This window comes from Littorina saxatilis, linkage group LG3 (assembly GCF_037325665.1).
Source record: "Littorina saxatilis isolate snail1 linkage group LG3, US_GU_Lsax_2.0, whole genome shotgun sequence".
Taxonomy (NCBI): Eukaryota; Metazoa; Mollusca; class Gastropoda; order Littorinimorpha; family Littorinidae; genus Littorina; species Littorina saxatilis.
The window spans coordinates 45,094,775-45,116,683 of NC_090247.1; the positions used below are offsets into that span (position 1 = coordinate 45,094,775).

Consider the following 21,909-nt stretch of genomic DNA (forward strand, 5'->3'; position numbering starts at 1 on the left):
TCTCAGCCTCCACCTCCTCAGGGTCGACAACTGTGGGTCTCCGCGCCAGCACAGGGGGCGGAGTGGGGGGAGGGGTCATGCTTTCCGAACTGCTACTTTCTGGCTCTTCGACTGCAAGTTGGCATCACATCGGAATCAGAGATTGGAAAAGGGGAGATTGGAAAAGGGGAAACGAGTCCCGACCGGTTTGAGAACAAGGAAATAAACAAGAATCGACAGCGCACTGTAAAATATGTCGATTTAGTGATAAAAAAAAACCCTGAAATACTGTCAAACAAACAAACAAAGAAACAAACAAACAAAAGAAAGAAATAACAACAAACAAGTCGCGTAAGGCGAAAATACAATATTTAGTCAAGTAGCTGTCGAACTCACAGAATGAAACGCAATGCCATTTTACTCGTAGCATCGTCAGTCCACCGCTCATGGCAAAGGCAGTGAAATTGACAAGAAGAGCGGGGTAGTAGTTGCGCTAAGAAGGATAGCACGCTTTTCTGTACCTCTCTTTGTTTTAACTTTCTGAGCGTGTTTTTAATCCAAACATATCATATCTATATGTTTTTGGAATCAGGAACCGACAAGGAATAAGATGAAAGTGTTTTTAAATTGATTTGGACAATTTAATTTTGATAATAATTTTTATATATTTAATTTTCAGAGCTTGTTTTTAATCCAAATATAACATATTTATATGTTTTTGGAATCAGCAAATGATGGAGAATAAGATAAACGTAAATTTGGATCGTTTTATAAATTTTTTTTTTTTTTTACAATTTTCAGATTTTTAATGACCAAAGTCATTAATTAATTTTTAAGCCACCAAGCTGAAATGCAATACCGAACCCCGGGCTTCGTCGAAGATTACTTGACCAAAATTTCAACCAATTTGGTTGAAAAATGAGGGCGTGACAGTGCCGCCTCAACTTTCTCGAAAAGCCGGATATGACGTCATCAAAGACATGTATCAAAAAAATGAAAAAAACGTTCGGGGATTTCATACCCAGGAACTCTCATGTCAAATTTCATAAAGATCGGTCCAGTAGTTTAGTCTGAATCGCTCTACACACACACACACACACGCACACACGCACGCACACACACACGCACATACACCACGACCCTCGTTTCGATTCCCCCTCGATGTTAAAATATTTAGTCAAAACTTGACTAAATATAAAAAGGAAAAAAAAAAGAAAAAAAAGACAGAAACAAGGAAAAAAAACAAAAAAACATAGAGTGTGCGAACACATGCACAGATCGAAGACCAAAGATGGGATGTTATAGACAGCTAAACATCAAAACTGTACGGTATTCTGAATAAAATACACTCTTGCGTTAATAGTTCGGCCAAACTTCCCATAAATTCAATCTTAAGAATAAAACTGCCATTGTTATCATTATATCACTCATACTTTGATAACGTTAAGAAACGTGTTGGGTGTTTGTTTTTTACAAAGATAACCACGACTATGTTATATATGCAAACGACAAATTTGAACAAAACATGACACAAATACATCATCCCCACCGCCAGTAGTTTTAACACACAACTCACTGCGCTGTTTATACAACGGGACATATCAAATCACAGATAATAAGGCAACCTGCTAATGTTACGTGTCTACGGAAAGAAAAGACCACTACGCTTCCAAGGTTACACGCAAGGGAAAACTATAAAGAAAATAATACTTACTTGGTGTGGGAGGAGGCCGAGGGGAGGGTGGGGGTGTTTTGGGTGGCGGTCGTGGTGATGACATAGCAGCGGGCTTGGAATCCATGACGTCACCTGGCTCTTGCGTGGCTGTGTAACGTAATACGAGAAACGACGAATTACAAAAAAACACGAAAGCAAATATCGAAAAATGTCATATAAATCAAGAAGAGTATGAACACATTACAAATTAACAGAACAAGTGAATTGTAAACATAATTGTTGAACTTTCGATGTAAAGAAACAGTAGTTTAAAGCTAATATAGGAAAATGTTATAATAATTAATTAGGGTATGAACAAAGTGGAAATTACCTTCACATGGACATTTCGAAAGGAATTAATGTTAATGTCAAACACGTTCGCAAAAATTTAACAATTTCAAAAGCTGCTGTCTTCTTCTTCTTCTCGTTCGCTCATAAAAGCTGCTTTCAAACATTTTCTGCTGAACAAGACATTTAATTCTAAAATCTAAATCAACATTTGACGTAGCTACAACAAAGCCTGGGTTAACTGGTGTGGCTCAGATTGGCCCCGACCCTACCCCCCACACCCCTCCATCCATCCATACCCCCGACCCTACCCCCCACACCCCTCCATCCATCCATACCCCCGACCCTACCCCCCATACCCCTCCATCCATCCATACCCCCGACCCTACCCCCCACACCCCTCCATACCCCCGACCCTACCCCCCACACCCCTCCATCCATCCATACCCCCGACCCTACCCCCCACACCCCTCCATCCATCCATACCCCCGACCCTACCCCCCACACCCCTCCATCCATCCATACCCCCGACCCTACCCCCCACACCCCTCCATACCCCCGACCCTACCCCACACCCCTCCATTCATCCATCCACCAACCCCACCCCCACACCCCTCCATCCATCCATACCCCCGACCCTACCCCCCACACCCCTCCATTCATCCATCCACCAACCCCACCCCCCACACCCCTCCATCCATCCATACCCCCGACCCTACCCCCCACACCCCTCCATTCATCCATCCTCCAACCCCACCCCCCACACCCCTCCATTCATCCATCCTCCAATCCCACCCTACTATTCCTCATTCATTTTCATGCGTCTAGATTGTACTAGCATGCTGACAAAACTTCTAGGATAAAACATATATGTTTACAGCTTTTTTTCTCTCATCACAAATGTCCACATGCAGTGACAAACAAGACGCTCACCGCAGTCCTGTTTCACAATACCACAACACGCAGTTAATCCTTCACATTATCCTGTTCTTCATTAGCGTTAGTAAACTATCCATGCTGTTTGGGGCTGCTGCAGTAAAACTCTACAAGCACCTGACTCCTTAAAACGGTAAGACACCTAAGAATATCCAAACGGAAATTAAAAACAAAATAAAAACAAAACACTTGTACACAGACGAATTTTTAACATCGATAACACAACACAAAAACAACAAAAACAAAACCCCACAGAGATGATAGTTTTCTTTGGTAAAGGCAGAACGGTCGACATAATCAAAACAAACAACATCAAATAAATCTACACCAACATCAAGCTGCTGAGCACACATCTTAACGCGTCCACAGACCGATCCACTCCCCAACTTCTCCACATGCTCATACAACTTCACTGTCTATTTCTTTTAATTGGGCTAAGGTCCCAGAGTGCCCCAATACGATTACAATACTCTTCCTTTCAGTTTCAGTCGCCGAATACTGTCCTCTCTGGTTTCTAGTTTATGCAAATAGTGACATGATTAGTTACTTTGGTGTTATTTTGTGACTACGTCGCTAGATCTCCAATTCAACAATCAAATTGCAACCCCTGCTCAAACACATCTGTCAACAATCGATGGAGAGTCAAGACTCTAGCCGAAGGAACCACAATGGTTAGTAGAATATGTACACATAAACTAGTACTCTACACGATGCACGTCAACAACGTCGCCTCTCTACGATATGCACACTTCATGCAGCACGTGCTTGATACACGTTTTACTGTGGAGATCTTACAAGCGTCTTTGGTGTTCAGACATATACCCCGGGTGGGTGTGTCTGGAACCACAATGTCTGGAGCAGGATGGCAGTGGTGTACCCGCTTCACGGATACAACCGTTATTCCGCGTTCTGATAGCCAGGCGGATGTAGCCAAGCAAAAACACAGTCAATGCACACAATTGAACTCTCAAATGCCAAGGTGTATAGATTGGCAAAAATGTGTGATCAGTTTTATACTACATTATTGTTTTCATCATGAAACTGTCGCTGTTTGTTTTCTTACTTATTATTTTTTCCTTATAGGAGTTGCTTGTACTTGTACTGCCAAAGTCTCATACTCAAAATCTAAGAATATATTGCCAAATACAATGTCCTTACCAAAGGAAATGCATGCACCGAAATGTTTGATTTGATACACTATTTAGTATATATCTCACTAACTCACCCACTCATCCACTCACAAACAAAACTACCTAACTTATTCAGTCGCTCACGTACTGACCTACTCACTAACAGATTGAGAAAACACTTTTTTGATATACAGGTTGTACAAATGCATTAAGAAATAGTTGAAAAAAAGGAGCAAAACACTTTAACGTTAAACGATAACCTGTCAAACATGAACATTGATTACCTCAACGACGGAACGACCATAACATAGCACGATTTATAGTCGGGTATATATTTCTTCTAATGCATGCAAACAACACAGAGTTTTGTGACACTTATCATAAGGGTGACAAATTCAGCCAAATCATGATATGCACACGAACACGAGACTCGTTTTGTACAGTCACATGAAGCATTCAATCTATACATGAGAGGAGATACGAACAAGCCATGCAATGCTATAGAAACGAACTTGACAATGTGCTGGTCATTACATTCACAGGTCAGCGGGTCTAAGTATTTAGTGTAGAAGTATATCCATGAAAACCGCTTGGGCCATTCTGACATTCAGTGCAATGAAATATGTCAATGTATTTGACGTGAAAACTTGTTAAAAGTTGAAGAGATGAGAACATACATGTGGTTCAACAGACAGAAGGTGACAGATGAATGTTGGTTACACTGAGCTGACATGCAATGAAACTGTAAAAAGCTGCGATGAAGTGATGGAGTTATAGGCAGAGAGACCAGGTAAGGCAAGATCCACATACAAGCTGGTTACGTTGTTGCCACATCAAGAGCAGTTAGGGCAATGGTTATCATCCATGCAAGTTGCTGAGGTCAGGCTGATACCCAGGGAAAGCTGGCAAGACGTGAGGAGATAAAGTGATATGCTGTCAAAACTGCTTAGTTTCATGCACAAGCTGGTTAGCGATGGATTTTTTCACTTCATTGTTGTTAGCGGACTGTAGCATTACACAAAAGCGCGTTAAAGCATGTAGGCGTACAGGTAAGTAAGGGTAGCATCAAGGAGCGGTAGTTACACGTTGCTGACACTCATCCGCACAAGGCAGGCAAGGCCGTGACGTGGTCCAGTCACACGGGGTTAGCCATGCAGTGCCGACATCCAGGTGAGCACAGTTAGACAAACACCAGCGCCAGGCGGTTAGCAGAGGAAGGCGCAGAAGCCATGCAGCAGGCCACACCCGGCACGCCATCAATACGTGGCATACTCACGTTCCTCGGGCGCTATCTCTTCTACAACCGGGGGCTCTGGTGGCGGCGTAGGAAGCAGGTCCTGCAGGTCTGTCCAGTGCAGCGGCTCCGTCACGACGACTGGCGGCTCCTGCACGTGCTCCACGGGGGACTGTGGCGGCTGGTGGAAGACCACCTCCACCAGCTCCTGCATGTCTTCGCGGGCCTGCACCAGCTCAAAGCTCTCACCTTCCAGCAAGGTCTCGTCCTCCCACACGGCCTGCGGCACCTCGATGTGCTCCGGCACCATCATAGGCTGCGGGCTGCTGCTGGCTGTCCGCGGGGCCTCGAACCGCACCGTCCGGGATTCTGTCCGATACAAGCATGAGGGGTTACATCACACGGTCATACAAGTTCACATAGCTGATGAAACAAAGAGCTATGTGTCTGTGAAGTAACCGCTGTGGGCTGCTGTCTGTACGCCGTGCCTCGAACCGCACTGTCCGGTCCGGGGTTCTGTCAGACAGAGGTATGGGAATGACATCACCTGGTGGCCCACGTAACATGTCTGTTGACAGACCTGTAAGGGCTGCGCGTCGTGCATCCAACCATACAGTCCGGGATTCTGTCGAGCAGACCATGCACTGTTTCATAATAAATCAATTTCATATAGTACAAATATGTCAGGTTGAAGACAGAGATGAAAGACATTGGTCGAAACCTGCACAGGTGCAATATCAGATCGGGAACTGGGTCCGCTACTGGCATGATGCTCAGAACACTCAGAAATGCACACTACGGGTAAAAGTTGCAGATCTGTATCAGCCTGAGTCCTGTCAAGGGTCCCAAGCTTGAACCGTACCGACCGCGATTGTCATGGATAGAACATGCCAAATTTCACTGAGCACACGGGTTTCAGGTGTACGTCATAATCATATAAATCACATGGATTTAACTCAGTTATGGCACTATCATAGGCTGCTAGCTGTCCTCGGCACTTCGAGCCACGTCGCCTCGTGAGAAAATGCAGAATATATAAGATGGTGATGTTCAAACTGCACGTGAAAGACATTCATCTCGATCTGCTCTGCGACAGCCAAGGCCTGGAGGCTACTGCTGGTTGTTGGTGGGACCTCCGGAACTACGATTTACATTGAGCAAAGAAGGAATATTTGTGTGTGTGTGTGTGTGTGTGTGTGTGTGTGTGTGTGTGTGTGTGTGTGTATGTGTGTGTGTGTGTGTGTGTGTGTGTGTGTGTGTGTGGTGATATTTTGCTGTTCTCTAAACAAACAAAAAAGGCAGAGGCTATGACATGCAAAAAATAACTCTCTGATCTGTTTTACCCATCCCTGATTTTGGTGTTCAAAACCAACAGAGCTTAAAGGAAGACAAACACAATTAGAGAAAAGAACTTGTCTTTACTTTTCTCCCCATAAAATGTTGGGATCAATGAGTGGGACTTACTGCGTAATGTTTCAGGGTCGTATAGCGGAGAGGAGTAAGACTTGCGTGGTGACCTCCTCTGGTCCTCCTGGCTCCTTCTGCTGGAACTCTGCGGCACACCATTACTCTAGTCACGACTTCTCAACACTGCTGTTTAAGTGTCCACGAAAAGCTTTTTCACGACGGTTTATTCGTTCGCCTGGTCGTATATTCAGATCTGTAATTTCTGAAGTATACATTGTGGTTGACTTTTTCACACAGAAATAAAACATGTGTGTATGGTGACGTTAGAATTCAACAGACAGCAAAGCTGCTAAGTGCTTGTGAAGAATTAGAATCTCAAGCTGCGTGAGCTTGTTGGTGTTAAGAGACGTGTTAATAGTGCACAGTTAACAACACTAGACACCTTCAGAATAAGGCTTTATTCTCGATAGTTATATTAGCATAAGAAACATTAAAGTCAAAATTTTAAAAAGAAAGTGTATTAATCACACCTGCTTGTATCGAGATTGTTGAAATTCATTGATGGCATTTGCAAAAAGAATCTACCACAAGAAATTAAAATAATTGGGCAGCGCAAAACAATGTGAAAAATGCATCGATCTGTGGGGATAATTTAATAACAAAGTGCGGCTGTACTTACCGGAACTTCAGCACACGCCAACTATTGTTAAAAGTGAATTAATAAGCTGGATCAACATACAATTATTATCTCCACAATGTGTTAGGTGCAAAGGGTTTTGAAACCATACCGCTTTCACAAGCACACAAAGCAATGAAACACAAAACAAAACAAATGACATCTATTTAGAAATGATACTTTAACAAAAAGACAGATGAGACAACAACAGAAGAAGACAATTCAGGTAAAACTATGAAACAAACTCAGCATTTTCGGCCCACAAAGTCAAAGAAAATCAATAATATCGACAATAGATTTGCCACGTGCAAAGAGTGCAAATTCTAACAGCGTATTCTTACTTAGGTCTGCAAAAACACGGTTTCTCTCCTTTGGGTTCCTAATTTAGGAACCCAAAGGAGAGAAACCGTGTTTTTGCAGACCTAAGTAATCATTCTTATTGACAGAGTATGCACCAACGTGATCCTTTTTTCTTGTCCAAGCGTTAGTATGAGTTATTTCTAATATGCTGACTGTTAGCAAATGATAACAGACATGTCGAGAAAAAAGATATCAAGCATGAGCCTTTTAGGCGAATGCTGATATGGTTTGTGAGACATGTCTGTTATCATTTGCTAACAGTCAGCATATTAGAAATAACGGTTTTATTACCGTTTAATTCGACCAAAAGAAATTTCGAAGCGACCCCGCGAATTAGACAGAACAGCCGCAATGGGAACTGGGGCGCTCCTACCTGATTATGCCTGTCAGTCAAAGAATTCTCGTGACCTGGGTCAGCCAATCAGAGTAACACACCTTACGTGATGAATATTCACAGGTCAAATGCGTTTGACACACAACAAACCATGTTGAACATGCGTTTCGGTTGCTTCGCTTTTTTTTGTTGAACAGAGAGCGACAGATTTAGAACCGACTCCAGACGGACGGGAAATGACGTAAAGATACATTTGACGTAATGCGAGTGACCCAATTTCACTTGATTTTCCGAACTTTGATAATTTAGATTTCAAGTGAGCGAGTCGGCATTGCACACTCGAGGATGGGCGGTGCCTCGCTGTTCCGTAAAGCACCCACTCGCTTTTCGGTATTTTTTAGATAAAGAGAGTATTATCTGACAGCATTTGAAGTGTCATTCTTTAGAATAAATCACACTGATATTGCTGATTTAAATTTTTACTTTGTCTTGTTCATTTTTAGCTTGATAAACAAAAAGGGTCCCTGCCTGAACGTTATAACATTTAGAGGGTCACCCAGAATCCGTCCTGATCGGTCAAAAAGCCATATGGGGCACTGAATTGGTAATAACATATTTTAATAAGTTAATACAAGCTGCACGATTTCATTTGTTAATTCAAAATACAGGAAATAGAACAAACAACAAGTCGCGTAAGGCGAAAATACAATATTTAGTCAAGTAGCTGTCGAACTCACAGAATGAAACTGAACGCAACGCAACGCAGCAAGACCGTATACTCGTAGCATCGTCACTCCACCGCCCGTGGCAAAGGCAGTGCACGTGGAATTGACAAGAAGAGCGGGGTATTCGTTGCGCTGAGAAGGATAGCACGCTTTTCTGTACCTCTCTTCGTTTTAACTTTCTGAGCGTGTTTTTAATCCAAACATATCATATCTATATATTTTTGGAATCAGGAACCGACAAGGAATAAGATGAAAGTGTTTTTAAATTGATTTCGAAAAAAAAATTTTGATAATAATTTTTATATATTTAATTTTCAGAGCTTGTTTTTAATCCGAATATAACATATTTATATGTTTTTGGAATCAGCAAATAATGGAGAATAAGATAAACGTAAATTTGGATCGTTTTATAAATTTTTAATTTTTTTTACAATTTTCAGATTTTTAATGACCAAAGTCATTAATTAATTTTTAAGCCACCAAGCTGAAATGCAATACCGAACCCCGGGCTTCGTCGAAGAGTACTTGACGAAAATTTCAACCAATTTGGTTGAAAAATGAGGGCGTGACAGTGCCGCCTCAACTTTCACGAAAAGCCGGATATGACGTCATCAAAGACATTTATCAAAAAAATGAAAAAAACGTTCGGGGATTTCATACCCAGGAACTCTCATGTCAAATTTCATAAAGATCGGTCCAGTAGTTTAGTCTGAATCGCTCTACACACACACACACACACACACACACACGCACACACATACACCATACCCTCGTTTCGATTCCCCCTCGATGTTAAAATATTTAGTCAAAACTTGACTAAATATAAAAAGGAAAAGGATTACAAATAACACCAAGAGAAGCCACGAAGACAAGTTTACCTACAGGTCTAGGAATTGGTTTCAAGGGGTTACTAGTGAATTCAAGTTAGTTCCCCTGCGTTTGGGGTCATTTGCTGTAGTTACACAAGGAGTTACTTCCCTTACTTTTTCTGCAAAGACAAGAAATATTCTCAATTATTTGCTCTGAACGTGTCGGGAACAAATAGTTTCTTCAAAAAAATATCGTTCATATGCTTAGTAATGAAACCTATTTTAACGTCCTGTATAATGTTTAAGTAATATATTGTGCGATTCACTCACGCTGACGTTTTAACTTCGATATTAAATTGGGAAGCCCTCTGTTCAGGTTCATGACTTGCTCTTCCAGGAGCTCATGTTGCACACAATTTAACACAGAATGCAAGTAAAACCGACAAGGTGACTCATTTTTCTCTAATCCCAATGTATTTGCATTGCTGAACACAACATTTGCACACAATTTCAAATGAACCATTCAATGATGTGAGAATTCAATGTTTTGTTCATGTTTTGTCAGTCAGGACATGGGGGACACATTTTGAGCAATCAGTATGGTAACTCCTTATTTTCTTATGAATGAACTTATCTGTTTTCAAATTTGGTAATGATTTGACCTGGGGTTATTGTGTTATAACGCTTTTACCACTTAATAAATGAGGATTTTTCATGTACAACTTCGACAATCCTGGATGATATTCCACACACATTTTGTTAAGTAACATATTATGATATATTAATTTCTATTAATTTGCCTACACGAAAAAATGTTTTACTTATCATGCACAAGGCCAAAAATGTCCCTGACGATCACATTCAAAATCATATTGTTTTAGAGAATATCATATTCAACCACTCCCAGAAAAAAATGGCTAAAATTAGTGAATCAGGTGAACTCCCCTTTTCTTTCTAGGGATGTCTGCATATTGCTTGAAAGAACTTATGCACATCATTTTAACGAATCTGACCTAGGATTTAAATACACTGCTTAGTAAGTCCTTAATGTTGTGGTTAAGAACGCATGCAATGCATGCACACTGAGACATAAGCAGTCGACAAAGCTGAACAAAAACCAGAATACATGCCCAAACATAAAACATCCAAATCAAGAGTGAAAATTAGAAGTACAAAGGGTGCACGAAAATCCATCAAAGAATGGTCATTTTTTATGAAACATCTACGGCACCATGCTGATCACACCTTGTCCTTTACTTTAACCAACATTCAACTGTTTTCGACACCAAAAGGCAACCATACCCAGGTTTTGCCTTACCCTCAGCGTTCTAAGAAGGAGATGTTTGTCCGAGTGTTTGTATCGAAACAGACGCATGTGATCCACGAAGCGTTGGCACTCACAAGCTGGCCAACCACCGTGCTTACCTCGTGTGCCCTTCAACGTGATTGGTTATTTAGTCATGCGCAGCGTGCATACAAAATGACGTCCATCAGACAAAGCATACACCATGACACAAGCACTAGCAAACAGTGCAAACTTGATATGATAAAGTCGGTTGCTATTTCCTAATTCAGGATTTATATGTACGAATACTTGTTGATGGACACAGATGAAAAACACAGTTAATACGTGAACATTTTTATTTTAGCATGCAGAAAAGTAAATGCAAATGAGAACGGTTGCAAATGGTGAATCGAGTATTACGGATTTAGTAAGCATCACATCAGACCACCCCGAAGCTTAAAGTGTGTTAATTTGTCATTCCAAAGTATAAAGAAACTGTTGGAATTAATCGGGCATTTTAGAAACAAAAGTGCTGGTTGTCTTTTGCATCCGATCCCTAATGTTGCGAGTATCACTCGCTTGTTACAAGGTAAGGCAGACCATAACATTTGTTAATCAGTCAATTCTCACATTTGTTATATATATACACAAAGGTAAGATTGAGGAAGTTTAATTTTTATCAATGTGAAATGAAACTTTGAGGTTTGGTTGGAGGTGGCTGAAAGGAGTGGGAGGGGTGACGTGAGAATGGATGGAGCGCAGGGAGGAAGAGACAGAGGGAGAGCAAGCAAGCATGCAGACAAGAATTCACCTCTTTGGCATACATGTAGCGCTCGACCCGTGGCGGCGTGTTGATAAAGCTAATGAAAGGATTCCGCTGACACGGCTGCAAGCAAAAGCACAAGCACCGCTTGTTAAAGCTTGCTTTACCAAAGCATAGCGCCATGACACAAGCACTAGCAAACAGAGCAAACTTGATATGATAAAGTCGGTTGCTATTTCCTAATTCAGGATTTATATGTACGAATACTTGTTGATGGACATTCGCAAAAGTTGAAAGCTTTGCCAAAGCCTGTATAAAAACCCACATTCATGTACGCATTCAGAGAGGATAAGCACATACAAATGCACCTACACACAGACAGGAAGACAGACAGACAGACAGACAGACAGACACACACACACACACACACACACACACACACACACACACACACACACACACTACTCACTCACATACACACATACACACACGCACGCACCCCCCACACACACACACAAATGCACACACAATCACGCACACGAACACCCACACACCCACCCACACACACACACACTCACACCGCTCGCGCAGGCGTATTCCAGCAAACTCACTGAGATGTACACACATAAATAAAATCTCTCCTTAATTTTTTGTTATGTCACTGATATTAACAATCAGTAGATAATACCGTTCAACTAGGTTAAGAGTGGCCCCGAAAACACGAATACAGCATTTGGTTGTTTTGTGGGGAGGGGGTTGAATTTGTGTGCTTTTTGTTGTTGTTTGTCTATCGTTCAGTTTGTTGCAGTGCGGTCATGAAATGTGCGCTGTCCACGGATGGTCAGAAGTGACCACACATGGCGTCCTCAGCTTTGAAATGGAAACATGTTGTTCGAGGTACGTACTTAGATTCATTAAGTGAATTTTTACATGCAAAAAAGCCCTTTGACCCATTTGAAAGAGACGCCAAACAGAAGAGGGAAGAAAACGATGCTACAGCAGAATTATATATAATAACTAAAATCTTAAGTACATTATCAATTTAAGATGATGCACTTGTGCTAAAAAAAAGAAACCCAATGAAATCGAAATTGATAACATTATATTATTTCTTTTCTATAAACGAGTGTCCGGAAGCGTACTCCTCTTGGTGTCGAAGACACATAGGCGATGATTCAACCATGATTTCACTTAGTCTCAATACTATTTCCTTCTTGGCTCTGTAACATTGCATTTGTTGGTACTTATTTTATTTAAACTCAAGTGAACATTTATTGTGTTTATTGTAGCCATATATACGCTGTAACCTGCATGTCTCGATGAGCGATTACGATTGAATTGCACAATAAATCCCCTCATATAAAACGTTATCAACGGTCTTTGCGATGATTTATTCTGGCATGTATTGCTCACTGCTTTGCTTATACACATGTGTACTTACCCTGCATATCTATTTACAGATAAGAGCTGCTCAAATGAACACGACTACAATTTTTGTTTAACTTCTTAGTTTACTTTTTGCTCATTTGTCCTTTCTATCCCAAAATCATTCTTTAATTTGTATGTTTGACTCTCTCTCTCTCTCTCTTTGATTCTCTCTCTCTCTCTCTCTCTCTCTCTCTCTCTCTCTCTCTCTCTCTCTCTCTCTCTCTCTCTCTCTCTCTCAATCCATGCTTCAGAGTAAACGTATGCCTAAACTGGCGTCAGAACGGAAGGAATCAATTTAAGTTAAGATATTAATTTGTCGGCAACACACAAAACTTTTTAATCTTATTTATCACCAAATAATACTTTCATCCTCGGATAGACCGGGAAAATGTTTGTTCAAGGCTCTGTCTGCAGAGAGATCTTCAGACATATCACTTTTACTCAGCGGGAGGGAGAGTTTAAGGAATTTGTTCTAATCTGATTTATGAAGCGATATAAGTTTTCCTTCTCAAGTTACGTTACATCGACTGAACGCTGAAATCAGCGTGCGGATTAGTTTATCTCAAAGAAACGACTGAACAAATAGTCAGTTAGGCGCAATTCAAACACAGATCTCTCGCCTTTTTCTTGATCTCGGGTGAGGCCCCCCCCCCCTCCCCCAGCAATCCTCCCTCTTGGACAACTCTCTCTCCTTCTCTCTCTCTCTTTCCATCTCTATATCTATATCTGCCTGTCTGTGTTTCGTCTGTCTATCCGTATCTCTCCCTTTTCGTCTCTCTCCCTCTGTCTTTCTGTCTGCCTTTCTCTCTCATCACACACACACACACACACACACACACACACACACACACACACACACACACACACACACACACACACACACACATATCTCACTAACCCCCCGACCCCCCCCCTCCCCTTCCTGTCCCCCGCATCCCCACCCCAGCATTAGACCTGGTAAGCGACGCAACCAAGCAGTGGCAACATAGTAACAGTGAAGTGTTGAGCTGCTAACTTCCTCGTGAAGAACAGTGCGGGAGTCCCGCCTCAAGACCACCTCTACACATGTGCAGACACAAGCCTTCCACAATCTACCTTAATATTAAATTTAAGAAGATCAAAACAGGTGGACTAGTGTGCTTCATTCTGTATAGTAAAACGTTTAGTCAACCCTTCGAACTCACAGAATGAAATTGACCGCACTGCATTTTGTTCACGAACATGTACTCAACAGCTGTGTCAGTTTTATACCCCGCGGCCGCGCTCTGGTGTTACGCACAGAAAGTGACAAGCCAGTATGGCACAGTAGCGTATAGCGTCGTCCAGTGTTTCCTGAGCCTATCCAATGACGCTGTTCCAACGGGAAATGACACCAATCAAAGGCACTACATTTCATTTTACCGCCTAAACGTAAAACGTACTGAACCAATCATAGTTTACTTAGCTTTTGCCATATGTGAAATCAACTTGATGTGAGGAAAAGGCTGACTTTGCCGCCACAAAGCCAAACAATCATAATGCCAAACGTCGACATTTGTCCGACTTTCTTACCATGGGAGCCAAAATTAAGCCACATTTAGCACCAAAAAGACCTGTTTACTGTTCATATTATCTTAAAGGTTAAGATAAATGTACTGTGTTTATTGTAGCATGCGTATTACTATTAGTAACAGTGCTTCCTGAAATAGTCGAGCTTGATAAGTGAACAATGTGAAGTGCTAGCTGTGCCCACACAAAAGCATTGTTGGGGTGTTCAGCAGTATACAATGCTGAAGGTCTTGTCCAGACGGACTATATAGTGTTGGTCAGCCATAAACCATCACTACCGAGCACATCTGTTCTACATATAAAACCAAAGCAAGGCAAAAGGTGATGCCAGAAATCTATAGAGCAACAAGAGTATATAACAGTTAAGCACAAGCGAAATATTGTTCACAAACCTTACTGCGCTAGAACCGAGGCTAAAAAAAGAAATGACCATAAAAAGTCAACAAGAAATGATAAATACCAAGGTACAGCATTTGTTTGTGTCATACATTTAAGCACAAACAAACAAACAAACATAGACCGAAGCACAGCGAGAATGTGTCTCTTCTTCTTTCACCATCGTTTTTTATGCAAACAATTTTTTTAAAACTTTTGACATCAAAGGGAACAACCGTCAGTTTTCGACCTTGACCCTTGAAAAACGCCCTTGACCTCTAAAACATAACGTTACTAGGGTTACCAGGCTGTAGGTTGGCAAGTGCTGAAGATCCAGAGCGGACAGCCGCTGCCTTCATGCGGGGCGTGATGACGACACGTACTTCCCCCAGCTCGGCGCTGATGGGGCTCCCCTCCCCGGCAGACCCGCCACGATGGTGGTGATGGGCGGAGGAGGATGTGGAGGACGGAAAGGGGTGGGTGCGAGGCGGGGTGGGCACCCGCATACTTGTGCCCTCGATGCTGACGTCCTCCAGCAGCTCAGCCCCGTAGGCCAGGCGGGACGGGGTGGAGTAGAGACGACCGTGCGTGGGACGTCTCCGCATGATGTAGCGACCCGTCAGAAAGTCGAGCTCCTCTCTGAAGCTGTCCAGACCCATGCTGACACGCTATGCTAAGGCCTCGTGTTTGTCACCGGTGGGTTTTTTCTTTTTTTGGTGGTCTTTTTCTTTCTTTCTTCTTCTCCTTTGCTCGGCTTTTTTGTGTGTATGTTTAATCACCTCCCTTATTCAAACAGTTTCTATATTCCACGCCAGGCTGTGTGGCTGTATTGAGGCCCTGCTGATAGTGTAACCATTATACAGTGCCGGCCCAGCGTGTGTTTGTCCAGTACACGTCCTTTTTTTGTGGCCCAACAACAAGTTAATCAACCGTTCCTTTCACTGTCTTTGCCGGGTCCGCGGACAAATAAGGCGTATGTGTTCCGCTCAATCAGTGGCGGAATGAAGTCTTAATTTGCACGCGCTCGCTTCTTGGCGGCATAATCTGTGTCCCGCTCACTGACCTCCCCTATCCTTCAGTTTCGCTGCCAAGTGGTAGGACAACTCACAAAGGTTTTTTTTTTTTTAAGTGTTCGCATGACGTCAGGAATACAGGAATTTGAATCTGGGCGACCACGCGGCATGCTCTCATTTGTCAAATTTAATCTTTCAAGCTAACACCGCGGAGCTAGACAGTTCGTGGCAGGTATATGAAAAGCGCCGTCAAACAGTGTAAAACGTTGTTTTTTTTCAGTAGAAAAGACAAATAACCTGCTCAGTAGCATGCACTGAATCACTTCAAAGATTGTGTACATTTGCGAGTTATGCGCACCGTTTCACCCAAGCTGTGGGGTTGGTTTGAACACTGCTTTGACGCATGTCTGCACATGAAATCTCAACGAGGGCAATATTTCAACACTTGAAGTGTTTGTCGTTTTCCCGGACACACATTCACTAACCACTGCAGTAAATAAAGCGCTGATGCCAAAGAGCTCGTTCTCAAAGGATAAAAGGGTGAAGGTTTATATTGCACCTCAAGGTGTGTAAAACACTCGTACATGTACGACAGAGAGGAGATGAGGCGAAGGCAACACCTGCGGTGGACACCCTACAGGCACGTCCTGACACAATCAAAGACTTAACACGCCAACATCTATCTTCCCGACCTCCTCGTCTGTCAGAGACAGCGGACAGTTGTGCTCGAGAATAGACAATGGCTGTCAGTGACGACAAATCAGCTCAGCAGATAACGCCAAGTCCTCGCCGTGCCGACTGTCTCACCATCCACTCCATGCCCGCTCCACGCAGCCCATCTCGGAGCCCAGCAGCGGGAAGAATAAATGCAAATAGATTATCTGTCGCCTGAATAAATGATCTAGTCGACAAACAGCCCATCCTGCAATGCCGGAGAATCCAAGGCGGCTCTATTGTCCGAAACTCGAGAACAAGCCTTACAGTCCGCAGCAACGGGTGATAGGAGGCACTTCATCCCTATTCAATTGTCACTTCCCCCCGTCCTAGATACCGACACGAACGCCATGGCGAAATTACTTGTGTGAGTCGACACCTACAAAAGAAACTTATCACTGCATAAACGACTTGCATGCGAAAACCAGTAACGCATACACGGCAGGCTAGGGTCTGGTACATGCAGTGCCAAGATATGACTGGTTAGCCATATCCAGCAATCCTAGTATCAACAATGTTTTGACAAGCCTGTGCGGCCCGAATGCTGCCCACCCAAAGCAGCCTATAACAGCCCAATGCACTGTACAGGTAGCAGGAGAGAAATGAAAAAGCAAATGGTGTAAGTGAGTAAACAGAACAAGGGGATTTGCACCCACTGACGGCTTAACCAGGCGATCAGCGGAGTGCGATTTAGCATATTAAGGAAAGGGCCATCCGCCAGCTCTCCGATCAGGCGTGGCGAGAACTGATTGCTTGATCGGCAGACTGATAGCTTCGTCACGGCTAAATTAGCGCCATGCTTCCAATGAACAAAAAGTGCGGAGACCTTGTGGTTGACACATTCACGGGTTAGTTTGGTTTTGGAGACTGTGTGATTACACTTTCACCGGTAAGTCCGGTTTTCGACAGCCTGGTTTTATGTTCAGGCACAGTGATACTGTATGAGATTCCCACGAATGCTGCCCATTAGGCCCAAACTGAGCAGTTTTGGACGACGTTATAACATTTTAGATTCGATGGTATTGCAAATCTCATGGGTAAGAAAACTTCCATTGACAGCTCATGCCAGTAAAGAGCATGACAAAGTTAAAACTAATCTGTTGGCAATTAGCGCGCCGCTCCTTAGATTAGCATTGGGGTGAATCTCCTTGCCTCGCACCCCCTCAGCTTCGCAATCACAACTATTTGCATCAGTGTTGACAGGCGTGATGACATGACATTCACATTGTACGTCCTCAGTGGTCAATGTGACAGGTGTGCCGTCAGGCGGACGGACAACCAGACAGATAGGCGAGCCAGACAGACAGGTAGGCTAGACAGACAGACAGGTATCCGAGACAGACAGACAGGTAGGCTAGACAGACAGACAGGTATGCGAGACAGACAGACAGACAGGTAGGCGAGACAGACAGACAGGTAGGTAGGCGAGACAGACAGGTAGGCGAGACAGACAAGACAGGTAGGTAGGCAGGCGAAACAGACAGACAGGTAGGCGAGACAGACAGACAGGTATGCAAGACAGACAGACAGGTAGGCTAGACAGACAGACAGGTATGCGAGACAGACAGACAGGTATGCGAGACAGACAAACAGACAGGTAGGCGAGACAGACACACAGGTAGGTAGGCGAGACAGACAGACAGACAGGTAGGCGAGACAAACAGACAGACAGGTAGGCGAGACAGACAGACAGGTAGAAGAGACAGACAGACAGGTAGGTAGGCGAGACAGACAGACAGGTATGCGAGACAGACAGGTATGCGAGACAGACAGACAGACAGGTAGGCTAGACAGACAAACAGGTATGCGAGACAGACAGGTATGCGAGACAGACAGACAGGTAGGTAGGCGAGACAGACAGACAGGTAGGTAGGCGAGACAGACAGACAGACAAGTAGGCGAGACAGATAGACAGGTAGGTAGGCGAGACAGACAGACAGGTAGGCGAGACAGACAGACAGGTAGGTAGGCGAGACAGACAGGTAGGCGAGACAGACAGACATGTAGGCAAGACAGACAGACAGGTAGGTAGGCGAGACAGACAGACAGGTAGGCGAGACAGACAGATATGTAGGCGAGACAGACAGACAGGTAGGCCAGACAGACAGACAGGTAGGCGAGACAGACAGACAGGTAGGCGAGACAGACAGACAGGTAGGTAGGCGAGACAGACAGACAGGTAGGCGAGACAGACAGACATGTAGGCGAGACAGGTAGGCGAGACAGACAGACATGTAGGCGAGACAGACAGACATGTAGGCCAGACAGACAGACAGACAGGTAGGTAGGCGAGACAGACAGACAGGTAGGTAGGCGAGACAGACAGACAGGTAGGCGAGACAGACAGGTAGGTAGGCGAGACAGACAGACAGGTAGGCGAGACAGACAGACAGGTAGGCGAGACAGACAGACATGTAGGCGAGACAGACAGACAGACAGACAGGTAGGCGAGACAGACAGACAGGTAGGCGAGACAGACAGACAGGTAGGCGAGACAGACTGACATGTAGGCGAGACAGACGTGTAGGCGAGACAGACAGACAGACAGGTAGGTAGGCGAGACAGACAGACAGGTAGGCCAGACAGACAGACAGGTAGGTAGGCGAGACAGACAGACAGGTAGGCCAGACAGACAGACAGGTAGGCGAGACAGACAGACAGGTAGGTGAGACAGACAGACATGTAGGCGAGACAGACAGACAGACAGGTAGGCGAGACAGACAGACAGGTAGGCGAGACAGACTGACATGTAGGCGAGACAGACAGACAGACAGGTAGGCCAGACAGACAGACAGGTAGGTAGGCGAGACAGACAGACAGGTAGGCGAGACAGACAGACAGGTAGGCGAGACAGACGTGTAGGCGAGACAGACAGACAGACAGGTAGGTAGGCGAGACAGACAGACAGGTAGGCCAGACAGACAGACAGGTAGGTAGGCGAGACAGACAGACAGGTAGGCCAGACAGACAGACAGGTAGGCGAGACAGACAGACAGGTAGGTGAGACAGACAGACATGTAGGCGAGACAGACAGACAGACAGGTAGGCGAGACAGACAGACAGGTAGGCGAGACAGACTGACATGTAGGCGAGACAGACAGACAGACAGGTAGGCCAGACAGACAGACAGGTAGGTAGGCGAGACAGACAGGTAGGCGAGACAGACAGACAGGTAGGCGAGACAGACAGACAGGTAGGCGAGACAGACAGACATGTAGGCGAGACAGACAGACATGTAGGCGAGACAGACAGACAGACATGTAGGCGAGACAGACAGACATGTAGGCGAGACAGACAGACAGACAGGTAGGCGAGACAGACAGACAGGTAGGCGAGACAGACAGACATGTAGGCAAGACAGACAGACAGACAGGTAGGCGAGACAGACAGACAGGTAGGCGAGACAGACAGACAGGTAGGCGAGACAGACAGACAGACAGGTAGGCGAGACAGACAGACAGACATGTAGGCGAGACAGACAGACAGACAGGTAGGCGAGACAGACAGACATGTAGGCGAGACAGACAGACAGACATGTAGGCGAGACAGACAGACAGGTAGGCGAGACAGACAGACATGTAGGCGAGACAGACAGACAGACAGGTAGGCGAGACAGACAGACAGACATGTAGGCGAGACAGTCAGACAGACAGACAGGTAGGCGAGACAGACAGACAGGTAGGCGAGACAGACAGACAGACAGGTAGGCGAGACAGACAGACAGACAGGTAGGCGAGACAGACAGACAGGTAGGCGAGACAGACAGACAGGTAGGCGAGACAGACAGACAGACAGGTAGGCGAGACAGACAGACAGACAGGTAGGCGAGACAGACATGTAGGCGAGACAGACAGACAGACATGTAGGCGAGACAGACAGACAGACAGGTAGGCGAGACAGACAGACAGACAGGTAGGCGAGACAGACAGACAGACATGTAGGCGAGACAGACAGACAGACAGACAGGTAGGCGAGACAGACAGACAGACATGTAGGCGAGACAGACAGACAGACAGGTAGGCGAGACAGACAGACAGACATGTAGGCGAGACAGACAGACAGACAGGTAGGCGAGACAGACAGACAGACATGTAGGCGAGACAGTCAGACAGACAGGTAGGCGAGACAGACAGACATGTAGGCGAGACAGACAGACAGACAGGTAGGCGAGACAGACAGACAGGTAGGCGAGACAGACAGACAGACAGGTAGGCGAGACAGACAGACAGGTAGGCGAGACAGACAGACAGACATGTAGGCGAGACAGACAGACAGACTGACAGGTAGGTAGGCGAGACAGACAGATATAGATGTAGACAGTAAGGTAGGCAGGCAGGCATAACAAAGAGACAGACACCAAAAGATAGTTTATGATCTATACTACCCGTCATACAAAAAGTAGGCAGATGTGTTTGAGGGCAGATCTTTCTAAAGCGGCCGTTTATTGTAAAACCAATTAAATGAATGAAAAGGTCATTCAGACAGACAGACAGGTGAGGTATTGAGTTGACATAAGGTAGTCTCTATACAGTGGGACCTACAACACAGACACCCCCCCCCCCCCCCACAACATCGAATTCGCAAAATCAAGGTTCTCGCGTTAAAATCGACAAAAAATCTGAAAAACTGAAACGAAACATGTTCGGCATGTCTTTAGACAGAACAATCAAATCTGCATCCAAAACAGTCAAATTTGTTCAAATATCTTGTCTAACATGGACGCTACGTGCTGAGCGGTGTAGGTGTCAATCCTCTCAGAAGGCATAAGAGTCAGTTTTTGAAGCCGTTTTAGCGGGTAATGAGACCAAAAACGGTACATTTTAGTAACTCCTTAACGCAGTGTCTTCATACTTTGTGTGGTTGGTGCTAAGAAATGTCGTAAACTACAAACGCAATTTTAAGTCATTTCAGTTACTAGTTCTGCTGTTATGCGACATGCCAGAAAGAGTTTTAAAAATGAAGATGTTCCCTGTCCGACTGAACAGAAACATTTTAAACTTTGCAGAGATTGAGAACAATGAAAGCTTCAAATAACAATTAAATTTGATACATTTTCAACAATAGCTGTTTACAGAGCACTTGTTTAAACGCGCACAAAAAATCTTGGAAAAATGCCCTTTCAACAGCCATGATCAGTTAAAGGCTTACTAACTCGCTCCCGTGTTTACGATGTGTAGTTTGCCCACAATCG

The 21,909-nt window shown here is 44.3% G+C and overlaps 1 protein-coding gene across 3 annotated transcripts in view; it reads right to left on the reverse strand.

Moving 5' to 3' along the window:
- LOC138962485 (uncharacterized) overlaps positions 1 to 21,909 on the reverse strand; it is a 65,822-nt gene that overhangs the window by 15,458 nt on the left and 28,455 nt on the right. The window contains exons 4-8 of one of the 3 annotated variants that reach the window (XM_070334329.1): positions 11,689 to 11,763; positions 10,911 to 11,027; positions 6,746 to 6,833; positions 5,531 to 5,650; positions 1,694 to 1,801 (exon numbers count right to left, since the gene is read on the reverse strand). In XM_070334329.1, the coding sequence (XP_070190430.1) occupies positions 1,694 to 1,801; positions 5,531 to 5,650; positions 6,746 to 6,833; positions 10,911 to 11,027; positions 11,689 to 11,763 (508 nt within the window). Of the gene's footprint in view, positions 1 to 1,693; positions 1,802 to 5,323; positions 5,651 to 6,745; positions 6,834 to 10,910; positions 11,028 to 11,688; positions 11,764 to 15,374; positions 16,782 to 21,909 lie in introns of those variants that run through there. The other 2 variants (XM_070334328.1, XM_070334330.1) reach the window with 2 other exon arrangements.